This window comes from Heterodontus francisci, chromosome 1, assembly GCF_036365525.1.
Source record: "Heterodontus francisci isolate sHetFra1 chromosome 1, sHetFra1.hap1, whole genome shotgun sequence".
NCBI classification, from domain to species: domain Eukaryota; kingdom Metazoa; phylum Chordata; class Chondrichthyes; order Heterodontiformes; family Heterodontidae; genus Heterodontus; species Heterodontus francisci.
The window spans coordinates 50,881,981-50,895,977 of NC_090371.1; the positions used below are offsets into that span (position 1 = coordinate 50,881,981).

The 13,997-nt window shown below is 45.7% G+C and overlaps 1 protein-coding gene across 3 annotated transcripts in view; it reads right to left on the reverse strand.

The window, feature by feature from the left end:
• The window catches only part of cfap53 (cilia and flagella associated protein 53), a 103,554-nt gene that overhangs the window by 32,525 nt on the left and 57,032 nt on the right, over positions 1 to 13,997 (reverse strand). For all 3 annotated transcript variants that reach the window (XM_068047259.1, XM_068047345.1, XM_068047174.1), the window contains one exon: positions 6,247 to 6,550. In XM_068047259.1, coding sequence (XP_067903360.1) covers positions 6,247 to 6,550 — 304 coding nt within the window. The remainder of the gene's footprint in view (positions 1 to 6,246; positions 6,551 to 13,997) is intronic.

Here is a 13,997-nt window from a genome sequence, read left to right on the forward strand (position 1 = left end):
TGTGGTCACACCAGGGGAGCGAGCCATGTGTCTCCTAACAGTAACTCTGTGATTAATTTTTACCTTAAAAGGTAATCCTCTGGAGAGAGAGGGGGAGATCAAGCCAACACCTTCAGAAAGCAGTCCTGCCACAGACTGTGAAAGAGATTCAGCCAAGCAAGGAAGAAGCCCTGCTGCTAATTCTACACTTCAACCTGCTGCAGCAGAGAACTTAAAGCGACCACTATCTCCAGTCTGAAGTTTTAACCACCTCAACTACAACACCTCAACAAGTTCAAGACGACAAACACCCAGGCCTGCACCTTCAAAAGCGTCTGTCCTCCTGAGAAAATTTAACAGGTATACCGTAAATCACAAACACCTATCTCACTTTGAACTTTAAACCAGTTACCCTTTTTCTCTCTCTCTATTCTCGTGTATGTGTGCATGGGTGAGGTTGCAACCATTTCGGGAATTGTTATATTTTTTATTTTTTTATTTAGAGATACAGCACTGAAACAGGCCCTTCGGCCCACCGAGTCTGTGCCGACCATCAACCACCCATTTATACTAATCCTACTCTAATTCCATATTCCTATCACATCCCCATCTGTCCCGATATTTCCCTACCACCTACCTATACTCGGGGCAATTTATAATGGCCAATTTACCTATTAACCTGCAAGTCTTTGGCATGTGGGAGGAAACCGGAACACCCGGAGGAAATCCACGCAGACACAGGGAGAACTTGCAAACTCCACACAGGCAGTACCCAGAATTGAACCCGGGTCCCTGGAGCTGTGAGGCTGCGGTGCTAACCACAGCGCAAATTGTGTAAAAATAAATCGTTTTTTTTTAACCTACGAGAAAATTTGTCTGTTTATTTGACCCTAAAAAGTACTCAGGGACTAACTCATCATTTTAACAAAACACGATTGCGGTCAATCGGTAAGTGAACCACCCACATCCCTTTCTATCTGTCCACAACAATTCCAAATTCCCTCATCTCTGGTTTAGTAGCTTTCCACTATAACTTTAATGGAACAGAATGGAAAAAGTCCAGGATCTGGATACACCAGGTCAATTTTTATTTTGGAAGTCCCAGTCAGCCTTGCAAGGTGGGGAGCCTCTGCCTTCCCATTACAAGGCAAACCATGTCAGGGTGAATGGGTCTGGGGCAGGGATTTCCAACACTAGGAGTTCCCATTTCCTTGCCCATAAGAAACTCAACATACGATCGGAGGCCAGTATGCCAAGAGAGGAAGTGGCCAGCACAAGCTAGGGAAGCACCCTGGACCCCCAAGGTGCCTTTTTAGATAACCTTTAGGATTGTGGAGAGTTGGGGAGGAATGCATGGGTCTTCGAGGTGGGAAACTTTCACACTAACACTGTAAACACCAGCTGGAGGGCACTAGTAGGCACATTGCAGGCATTAATGCCGAAACTGCAGAGCCTGCACATTTTAAGGGACATTATTTTAGAAATTACCCTTTATTGTAAGTTTATTTATTCTTCTAGAAGAAAATCATTAACAGCCTTTATTCCACAATGATACCTTGAAGAAGCAAATAAAATAACATGAATTTCACACTCTATGAAAGTTGTTTGGTCTGTTTACCAGTAGATTGGTGAGCCCAGATTCAACAACATGTTCAACTGGTATAAATAAAGCAGCTGAAAACAAATATGGACATGAGTCTGTTCTGCTGAAACTATAATCGTTGCACCACACTATATTTCTGGTGACATGGATCAGAGAAGCTAGAAGTGTCCACCTCAAAAGTGTGAGCACTTCATTTACATATTTGGGGGCAGGGATATCCTGCATGTCATTTTCCACTGCTCTGACATGCAGGATATCAAATATAAATTACAACCATGTGAAATAAACCTTCAGAGTTGGAAAATATATGGAAGGATTTGAAAAAAAAAAATACTATTGTGTATTTGAGCTATTTTTTATTTTCTTCTACCGTGCCTTATGTTCTCTCTTGTGCCAATTGTTATAAAATTATTCATTTTTGTCCCAGCACCATTACTGGCACTAATGGGAATAGTCCTATGTTCGGAAGAAAAGGAGGAACAATGAAGAGTTACCAGGCATTTAAGGCTGCACAAAGATATTGCTGTGCACACCCTCTGGTATCTCCATGTTGCATGTAAAGACAGAGGGGGTCATCTTTGCTTTGGCAGATGATTACTGCATATAGCAGCTCCTCTTTCTAAAGTAAGCTGGGCCAGTAGTTCCAATGGTACCACTAAGACGTGACTGCCTGACTAGTAGTAAAATTGGATGCTTCCTTGGAAGAATCACAATATGCTATGCTTTCAGTGTTACATTCTGGTCGCACTAGCAAAAAGCTACCAAACTTTCTCCAGGTCTGATAAACAAGCCTTGCAATAACTGTACGCAACTATCTTCACAGGGTCTGGGTCAGCAGAGAGTCAGATACAGAACTGCATTGTCTCCTGTAAGAATATCTACAGCTACCACAAACCATGGAGCTGGCATGACTACTGAAACTACTGGTCAGCTCCTCCCCAAAACATGACTCCACCTCCTTGCAGACAGACTGCAGTGATAACCTGTTGGAATGGAATTGTGTACAGAAGACAGGCTTCCTCACCACATGCAGCACTACCTCCACTTTAGCAGCCATCAAAACTGGAAATTGGGTGTAGCTGTGCTACACTTCCCTGCAGCCTCATGCATGTAGCTGGATTTCACTTACCATTAACATTAGCTGTTCTTTCTCTCTTCAACCATGGCTAATGGGCTAAGATACCTACTGCACCTTTCCAAAGGATTTCAGAATTTTTGTCCCATATTAGAGTCATAGAGTTTTACAGCACAGAAACAGGCCCTTCAGCCCAACGAGCCTATGCCGACCATCAAGCACCTGTCCTAACTAATCCCATTTCCCCGCACATGGCCCGTAGCCTTGTATGTTATGGCGTTTCAAGTGCTCATCTAAATATTTCTTGAATGTCGTGAGTGTTCCTGCCTCTAACACTCCTTCAGGCAGTGTGTTCCAGATTCCAACCACCCTCTGGGTGAAAAAATTCCTCCTCAACTCCCCTCTAAACCTCCTGCCCCTTACTTTAAATCTATGCCCCCTAGTTATTGACTTCTCCGCTAAGGGAAAAAGTTTCTTCCTCTCTATCCTATCAGTGCCCCTCATAATTTTGTATACCTCAATCAGGTTCCCCCTCAGCCTTCTCCGCTCTAAGGAAAACAACCCCAGTCTATCTAGTCGGTCTTCATAACTGAAATGCTCCAGCCCAGGCAACATCCTGGTGAATCTCCTCTGCACACTCTCCATAGCAATCACATCCTTCCTACAGTGTGGCGACCAGAACTGTACACAGTACTCCAACTGTGGCCTAACCAGCGTTTTATACAGCTCCATCATAACCCCCCTACTCTTATATTCTATGCCTCGGCTAATAAAGGCAAGTATCCCGTATGCCTTCCTACCCACCTTATCTACCTGTGCTGCTGTCTTCAGTGATCTATGGACAAGCACCCCAAGGTCCCGCTGATCCTCTGTCCTCCCTAGGGTCCTACCATCCATTGTATATTCCATTGCTTTGTTAGACCTCCCAAAGTGCATCACTCACACTTCGCAGGATTAAACTCCAATTGCCACTGCTCTGCCCATCTTACCAGCCCATCTATATCGTCCTGTAGTCTAAGGCTTTCCTCCTCACTATTTACGACACCAATTTTCGTGTCATCTGCGAACTTACTGATCATACCTCTTATATTCACGTCTAAATCATTAATGTACACTACAAACAGTAAGGGTCCCAGCACTGATCCCTGCGGTACACCACTGGTCACAGGCTCCCAATCGCAAAAACAACCCTCTACCATCACCCTCTGCTTCCTGCCACTAAGCCAATTTTGAATCCAATTTGCCAAATTACCCTAGATCCCATGGGCCTTTACTTTCTTAGCCAATCTCCCATGCGGGACCTTATCGCCTTACTAAAGTCCATGTAGACTACATCAACTGCTTTACCCTCATCTACACTTCTAGTCACCTCCTCGAAAAATTCAATCAAATTTGTTAGACACAATCTCCCCCTGACAGAGCCATGCTGACTATCCCTGATTAATCCCTGCCTCTCCAACTGGAGATTAATCCTGTCTCTCAGAATTTTTTCCAATAATTTCCCTACCACTGATGTTAGACTTACCGGCCTGTAATTACCTGGTTAATCCCTGCTACCTTTCTTAAATAATGGTACCACATTCGCTGTCCTCCAATCCATTGGTACCTCTCCTATGGCCAGAGAGGATCTGAAAATTTGTGTCAGAGCCCCCGCTATCTCCTCCCTTGCCTCACATAGCAGCCTGGGATACATCTCATCTGGGCCTGGGGATTTATCCACCTTCAAACCTGCTAAAACAGCTAATACTTCCTCCTTTTCAATGCTAATTTGATCAAGTATATCACACTCTCTTTCCCTGATCACTACACCTACATCATTCCTCTCCATAATGAACACAGATGAAAAGTAATCATTCAAAACCTCCCCTATGTCCTCCGGCTCCACACACAGATTGCCTCTATGATCCCTAATGGGCCCCACTTTTTCCCTGGTTATCCTCTTGCCCCTAACAGCTTATAAAACGCCTTGGGATTTTCCTTTATCTTGTCTGCCAGTGATTTATCATGCCCCCTCTTCGCTCTCCTAATTTTTCAAGTACTCCCCTACACTTTCTATACTCCTCTAGGGCCTCCGCTGTTTTCAGCACTCTGAATCTGCCATATGCCACTTTTTTTTCCCCTTATCCAATCCTCTATATCCCTTGACATCCAGGGTTCCCTTGACCTGTTGGTCCTACTCTTCACCTTTACAGGAACATGCTGCACCTGAACCCTCACAATTTCCCTTCTAAATGATTCCCACTCGTCTGATGTAGACTTTCCTGTAAGAAGCTGCTCCTAGTTCACTTTGGCCAGATCCTGTGTTATCATATTGAAATCTGCCTTCCCCCAATTCAGTACTCTTATTTCTGGTCCCTCTATGTCCTTTTCCATAACAACCTTAAATCTTACAGCGTTATGGTCACTATCCCCATTCTGACATTTCCCTTTAGTTGCCCTTCCCCATTAAGTTCACTTACACACAATGTTCCATTCTCACCAATACTGTGCTCCATGCACCAACAAAACTGGCACCTGAAGTTATGCAAATGAACCAATCTCAGATAAGTGGCTGGAAATAATGTACTTCTATCTAAAATTTGTCATTCACTATTCCAATCTAGACTGCAACAATATTGGAAAATATAGACTTTGGACTACAGTTTCAGGAAACCAGCATTTAAAATTCCACTTTCAAGTGACAGTTACATTCAGGCTTCTCTGAGAGTCAGAGTTTAGCTGCCTTGTAGTTGGAAAGAGATTAAAATCTCTTACAAGCAGTCTCTTCTCAGTACTGAAGTGCATCTCTTTCTCACAGCAGTTGTGTGAACCTCCCAATGACTTGACCAAGGATCAAAGTGTGAGGAAGTTCATGTGGAGCTTAAATACAAGCATAGACCAGTTGGGCCCACTGGCCCGTTTCTGCACTGTAAATTCTATACAATTCTACATAATTAGTGTTCGTGGAAATGCTCCTTGTTGGTGCCAGTCTACTTCCTATACCTAAAAGGCTGAATCATATTCACTTCCTTGATGGATGGAAGGAAAGAGGTTCTAAAAATTTAAAGTAAATATAAATAAAAATCCTCCTCTGGGCACAGGATATTAAATAATAAAAAGATGCTTCTCCAAAGGATCAGTAAGTTTACCCGGTGAGTAGCAAGACCATACAGATCCTGAAGATCCCAGGTTCAATGGCTGATCTACCATGTGGCGGTATATTTATCTTCATCAAGTTTGGGTTAGGGAGGGGAAAACTGGTCATGGTTTCCACTTCTGAAATAGTCAAATAGCCTGCCAAAGGCGGACACTTGAATAATGACTACCAAGGTATCAAGCAAGGAGTCAGTAAGAATTTGTCTGCAAAGGTCTTCAATATGATGGGCTTCATCATTCAGGTGCAAGGATTGTACCCTGCAAACCCCACATGCCCAAACCGAATTTCTGGACCACCATCTTTCGGAAACGGGGAGAAAAAATTGACATGGAGAACAAAAAATGTAAATTAGAGAACTGTAGGCAGCATCTCAGGTAGTTGCGCTGAGAACAAGACCAAAAAAAGGGAAAATAATATGCAAGTCTGCTCAATCATTTTATATTCTTTTCTTACCATCAACTGTGCCTCTTCTTGTTTCAGCCGCTTCTGATCCAAGCGTTTAGCGTTAGCTTCTGCCATTTGTTCCTGTAGACCAGCCAGTGCTTCTTGCTGTTTCTCACTTTGCTCTTTCATTTCTTTTTCTGCCCTCTCCTCTTTGGCAAGCCGATCCTTCTCCCACAATTCATCAAAAATCTGCTCCTCTTCCTTCTGTTGATTCTGCAGCTTCTTGTTGAACTCTATTTGTGCCTGCCTATCCTTTACCAACTCTAGCTCTCGCTGATGAGATAGCTTTGTTTGCAGCTCCTCACACTGCTCCCTAAAATATATACAGAAATCGGTCACAGGTGGAGTAGTGGGAATGCTATACTGATACAAACTAATTTTTCTGAAATAAATGATAAGAAATTATGTACTATTAGAGTTCCAAAACAACCCATATTTGGTGCGATGCTCAAACAGCAGAATTTGAAGAGAAAAATATCTAGAACAGTTCATTCCACAAGGGTTTTCAAGAGAACCACATGCAATGTCAGCACAAGATGGCATAGGAGAGTCTCGTAAGAGCAAACAACTTGATTAGTTATTTGTCTGGAGCTGCACTCGCTAGAAAAAGGTTGTATGAGAAGCTAATTCTTTATTTCTGATGAAAATTGTTGTGTCTGTATGTCCATTTAAATTCTTTATTGTTAGAAAATAACTACTGTGTCTTGCTTGATCCTTGACCTTTTGTATTCTGAATGAGAGAGAAAAGAAATCTTACACTACCAATCCAGGCGCCGATGAGTTCAAATGCCTCCATGCCAGTCTGAGAATTTGAATTCAGTTTTAAAAATCTAGTAAAGGTATTAATAAGAGTGACCATGAAGCTGTTGGATTGTCATTAAAACTGAGGGATAGAATTTTAGTTTGGGTGATAACTCAAGGCTGTTATCTAACCCGCCTGATATTCAGTTCCATTTAAGTCAACTGTTGGAAGATGTGATAGCAACCATTTTGCGCTGCCATGCAAGACAAATTATGGAAACAAACCTATCATCCTGATCTGATCTGGCTCATATGTTACTCCAATCCTACAAAAATGACAGCCAGCAGCAGCCCCTGGTGCATTCCTGCACCTCCCGACTCCATATACAATGAAGTATTTTTGGCAAAGTTAGGGACCCTTAAGGATCTTTAAGAACTCTGATGAATGGTCACAGACCTGAAATGTTAACTCCACTTCTCTCTCCACAGATGCTGCCTGACCTGCTGAGAATTTCCAGCACTTTCTGTTTTTATTTTAGGTTGTTTATTTTACACTTCCCGATCAGACAGTATAAACAATATAATCCGACAAAAAATCATTGTCCTATTAATGATGTAGTTGCTGTTTAACGCTGCTCCTGATGCCCTGAATGACTGGGGAAGCTTTGTTGCCCCTTTTTGTTCTGCTTGTGAATGTACTGCACATATCAATTCTGGGTACTGCCTGTGTGGAGTTTGCAAGTTCTCCCTGTGTCTGCGTGGGTTTCCTCCGGGTGCTCCGGTTTCCTCCCACAGCCAAGACTTGCAGGTTGATAGGTAAATTGGCCATTATAAATTGCCCCTAGTTTAGGTAGGTGGTAGGGGAATATAGGGACAGGTGAGGATGTGGTTGGGATTAGTGTAGGATTAGTATAAATGGGTGGTTAATGGTCGGCACAGACTCGGTGGGCCGAAGGGCCTGTTTCAGTGCTGTATCTCTAAATCAAATCAAATCAAAGACCTTGTTTTTTAATGTACAGCTGGCATAATGAATGACAAGCCATGGAGCTGCAGGAAGTGGAAAGGCATAGATAGAGCCTTCAACCTACCAGCTCCTTATTTTATGACTGATTCTGACCAGGTTCATTGCATGAAACCTACCTGCAGAGATGTGTTTCCATTGTGCATTCCAGAAAATATATATTAGTGTCACATTTACACTGGCAACTGAGGAAGTCATTGGGCATACATACGATTATACACATAGGATATACAGCATGGAAACAGACCATTTGACCCAACCAGTCTATGCCAGTGTTTATGCTCCACTCGAGTCTCCTCTCACTTTCCTCATCTAAATCTATCATTGTAACCCTCAATTCCCTCCTCTCTCATATGCTTGTCTAGCTTCTCCTTTAATACTTCTATACTATTTGCTTCAACCACTCCCTGTAGTAGCAAGTTCCACATTCTCATCACTCTTTGGGTGAAGAAGTTTCTTCTGAATTCCCTATTGGTTTGCTTGGTGACTATCTTATATTGATGGCCTCTAGTTATGTTCTTCTCACAACACGAAACATTCTCTCTCTATCCACTCTATCAAAACATTTCATAATTTTAAAGATCTTTATTAGGTTAGCCCTCAACCTTTTCTCAAGAGAAAAGAGACCCAGTCTGTTCATCCTTACGTGAAATCTGTACCCACACAGACAGATTGCAACACTGAACTCTCTACCCAGGTGGAAGTTTTCTATTTAATTAACTCCTTCTAAATTTGACAAATTTTTAAATTCCCAAACTAAGATAAAGGACCGAGGTCCACAATGCTTGACACCAAGTCTTGAATTTTCGATCCGGGGTCAGGAACCCGATGCCCGGAACACTTCCAGGTCCCAACCCTGCAAAGCTATTTTTAAATGGGTGGTTGTTGGTCGGCACAGACTTGGTGGGCTGAAGGGCCTGTTTCAGTGCTGTATCTCTAAATAAAAAAAAACAAAAAAATATTTAAAAAAATAAATGCAAAGGGCCTAATTGGCCTGGGGCGAATTCACCGTCTATTTAGTGGTGCTGGGAGCAGCCTGCAGGCGGGATCCAGTAACGGGAGGGCTCTTTGAAAAGGCAAATGGCAGCCATAACTGGGCATGCCATTCGCTGAAGAGATGGATCTTCAAGGGAGTGAAAGGGCCAGCGTAGTCATGGGCAGATGTCCATGAGGCTTCTCTGATGCCTCCCTTGAGACATTAACCAAGGCAGTTGGGGATAAGCATCATATTTTATTTCTGGCATCTGGGGAAAGGAACCCTCCAAGAGACACAAAGAGGACCTGGATGGAGGTGGCGACAGAGGTCAGAAGCCTAATAAGGTCTGGAAAGGTGAGTGGCAAGTGGCAACTGGGTGGCAGGTCACCAACTCCTTATACACCAGCAAACAGAGGATGAGCTGACCTCACAGAATGTCCATAATTCTCCCTAACATTGTCAGATCAAGTGTCCAGTTGCATTACTGAGACTGCAGCCACCCTCACACATGGGGTGCTATTCAGAATGGTGCATCACTGAGGGGCACAGCAGTTCATGTGAATGTCATTTTGAAAGAGATGGTGGGGGGGGGGGGCAGGGGGAGTGGGTGAGCCTGATCATGAATCATCCTCCCCTCATTCTGCAGGAAAAGACAGACCACAGCTAATGAGACATGGCTCGAATGGATGGTGGTGTGGCTGACCTCCACACTCTTACCCTAATGGAGGAGGCGGCGCTGGTAATCGCCAGGGTGCCAATGCGTCAGGCCATGGGCGCTGGCGAGATGGGAGGCTGTGAACAGCATTTGATAGCTTTACCCTGAGGTGAAAGGCATGGATGAGACTTCTGCCCAATGCATGTTTTGGCTCTTCGACCAATGTCATCTAAGGGGTTGGTTTGCTGGGGTATTTGTTGAGTAGGCCAAGCTCTTGTTTCCACCTTCTTGTGTTTCACACAGGGCCAGTTGCAGAGGGAGAGGAGAATGCATAAGCACAATTGTCGCCGCCCTCCTCGGTGGAGAGACTTAATGGAGCTAGCACCATCACATCATACCTCTGCACCTTCCAACAGCGTAGACACACTCACCTCGGTTGGGCCCCAAAGTAGAGTAGAATGGGCAGCACTCACATTATGTGTGTGCAGGAGGAGGAGCAGTCCCCTTCGGAGGATGGAGGACAAACACAGCAATACTCCACTGGGCAATGATGCTGGGACTCGGGTGTCACAAACAATGATTCTTCAAGAACCAGAGGCAGATAGGTTCCTGTTTATTGGAATTCCCTTGAGGAGCCATGAGCAGGCAATGGAGGAGTCCATGCAGTGCATGTGCACATGAGCTCCTCCAGTGAGAGATTGGGCAACCTCTTGGACAGTCATATGCAGCATCACTCTTGAGTGGATGCATCAGCAGTGCGCTGATCTGCACAGAAAGAGTGAGACTCTGTAGTATTCATTGCTCAGTGTCGCTGATAGCGTTGAGATGCTCGGAGTGAATGCCAGCTGCTTCCTAATTGGTGGCCTTAGCTGGCATCCAAGGATGCCAAGAAAGGGCTGAGGCAGTCAAAGCACCAGATAAAGGGGCCACTCCTCCAGGGGCACCGGCGTCATCCTTCGGCCCCTCGCCTCCTCCGACTCAGGAACCATCTGTGCTGCAAGGCCCTGTGCCAAGGCTGCCCCTGAAATGATGCAGGCATGGCAGCCTGTGGAGGATCCCCCATGGGCACCTCCAAGATGAGGACATAAGCCATGGGCATGTCAGGTGAGGTGAGAGAGACTGCCCTGCCATCAATGCAGCATTTGACCGAGTATGGCATCAAGGAGCCCTACCAAAACTGGAGTCAATGGTAATCAGGGGGAGTCATACCTAGTACAAAAGGAAGAAGGTTGTGGTTGTTGGATGTCAATCATCTCAGTCCCAGGACATCACTGCAGGAGTTCCTCAGGGTAGTGTCCTAGGCCCAACCATCTTCAGCTGCTTCAACAATGACCTTTCCTCCATCATAAGGTCAGAAGTGGGGATGTTCGCTGATGAGTGTACAACGTTCAGCACCATTCGCAACTCCCCAGATACTAAGCAGCCATGTCCAGATGCAGCAAAACCTGGACAACATCCAGGCTTGGGCTGATCAGTGGCAAGTAACAGTCACGTCACACAAGTGCCAGGCAATGACCATCTCCAACAAGAGAGAAGCTAACCATCTCCTCTTAATGTTCAATGGCAATTCCATCGCTGAATCCCCCACTATCAACATTCTGGGGGTTACCATTGACCAGAAACTGAACTGGACGAGCCACATAAATACTGTGGCTACAAGTTCGTTCACTGTCGCTGGGTCAAAATCCTGGGACTCTCTTCCTAACAGCATTTTGGGTGTAGCTACCCTACATGGACTGCAGTGGTTCAAGAAGGCAGCTCACCACCACCTTCTCAAGGGCAATTAGAGATGGACAATAAATGCTGGCCTAGCCAGTGACGCCAATGACCCATGAACAAATAAAAAAAGAGCAGGTCAGAGGCTAGGAATTTTGTGGCGAGTAACTCACCTCCTGTCTCCCCAAAGCCTGTCCACCATCTACAAGGCACAAGTTAGGGGTATGATGGAATACTCTCCACTTGCCTGGATGGGTGCAGCTCCAACAACACTCAAGGAGCTCAACACCATCCAGGACAAAGCAGCCCGCTTGATTGGAACCCCATACACCAATTCAACACTCACTCCCTTCACTACCGACGCACAGTGGAAGCACTGTGTATCATCTACAAGATGCACTGCAGCAACTCACCAAGAGTCCTTCGACAGCACCTTCCAAACCCGCAACTTCTACCATCTGGGACAAGGGCAGCAGGTGCATGGGAACACCACCACCTGCAAGTTCCCCTCCAAGACACACACCATCCTGACTTGGAAATATATCGCGGTTCCTTCACTGTCACTGGGTCAAAATCCTGGAACTCCCTTCCTAACAGTAGTTTTGTTGTACCTACACCCCAAAAACTGCAGCAGTTCAAGAAGGCAGCTCACCACCAACATCTCAAGGGCAATTAGGGATGGGCAATATATGCTGACCTAACCAGCGCGCTCATATCCCATGAACGAATAAGTAAAAGAAAAAGCTACAGGCAGAGACTAGGGAGCAGGCCGCCTCACCTCATCCTCTGCCACAGGGGGAGCACCTGTACAAGTGAAAGAAAGTTGCCATGCTGTTGATATCACTTCATGGGTCACCTGGGTGCAGTTGTCCACATTTGTTTGCACTTTTGTTTTCATTTCAATATCACTTGTTTATATGTCCATACTGATGCGTGTATTATTGATGCTTCATGTCAAAAGAGCGACGGAATTTCGTTGGGAGGGTGGAGGGTACAGTGGTGCCTGGGATTGCTATATTTCCATGCTCTGGGATGTTGGAGAATGTTGGTGACAGAAACCTCATTCTCTATGGTCATGGCTGGTAATGGGACTCCTCAGATATGGGTCATTGCAAAATGATAGCTCTCTATGCTGGAAGTTGGGTTTTGGGGTCATCTGTCATAAGGGCTCGGAGGCGATCAGGTGAAACGCTGCTGAATCAGTGTGGCCCTAGCAGCCATGCCAGCCTGCAGTTTACCGAGTTCTGAGGCAGCATTGGCTGTCATGCTCCAATGCCTGGGTGCCGGATACCTCTGCAGCGGTGCCTTTCTCCTCCTCTTTTTCCTCCTCCCAGTCCTCCTCCGAGGTGATGTGGCATTCCAGGTCCTCCTCTTCATCCATCTCCAGGCATCTTTTTATTGTCATGTTATGTAGGCCGGAGCAGACGACCACAATACGAGACACTCTGGCTGACTCATACTGGAGGACACCACCTGACTGGTCAAAGGAATGGAAACGCATTCTCAAAATGCCAATAGTTTGTTCAGTGCAGATCAGCGTTAGTAGATGGTTCTGGTTGTAACTCAAGGCCGGCTCGGTTCTGCAAATGAAACCTGACCCGAGCCTGACAGAACCACATCCGACCCGAACCCCACCAGGCCAGAGTCCTTTCAATTTTCCCGCGCCCAACCTGACCATCAGTTAACCTAGCTTTTGTTTTTCACTTTGTTGCTTATCTGCACAAGCTTAAAAAAAACTGTAACTAAACAATCTTTCAAGTCCAAAAAGTACATTAACATTGGAGCCATGTACCGGAGGTGGTGATAGAGTGTGTCCGCCCCGAGCCCGAATGCCGGACCCGGAAGAGCGACCCGACCCAAACCCGACACATGTCGTTAGGTCCCGTCAGGTTCGGGTTGGGTAGCCATGCTCTAGTTGTAGCGCCTCTCTCCATCCGTTTCTGGGTAGCGGATGAGCGACAAGAACCATCTCTTCAGGGGATAACCCTCATCTCCCAGATGCCACCCACCATGTGCACAAAGTGGACCTGAAGAGTTGCGGCACCCAGCACTCTCACAGGATAAAGAAGTCATGATCGCTGCCCGGGAACCGGGCGCAGTCCAGCAGGATTCACTTCCCATGGTCACAGACCAGCTGGACATTCAATGAATGTTAGCCCCTTCTGTTAAAGAATCTGACTGGCTGGTCTATCGGTGCCTTGATGGTTATGTGGGTACAATCGATAACCCCCTGTACCTGAGGAAATCCATCGATCGCGGCAAAGTCAATGCCCTCTGTACCTACGCAGGCCCATCTTTTTCAAAGTGGATGTAATCCCCTGCCATCCTGAATATGGCATCTGTGACCTGCCCGATGGCATGATGAGCTGCCAACTGCGAGCTGCCACCTAGGTCTTCAAATGATACCTAGAACGACCTGGTTGTATATAAATTCAACGCCACACCAGCTGCAGGGATTGCCATGGGGGCATGAGGCCTCAAGTCATTGTGGATCAGAGCACAAATGTCTGAAACTATCTGCCTCCTGTGGCACTGGCGCTCTGTCATTTGCAGATAGTTGACTCTCGGGCGAGAGACCCAATGTCTTGTGTAGCACCTTCTTCCCCTTGCAGCCCCTCTCTGTGCTCCTCTAGCCTCCTCCTAGCCAGGAG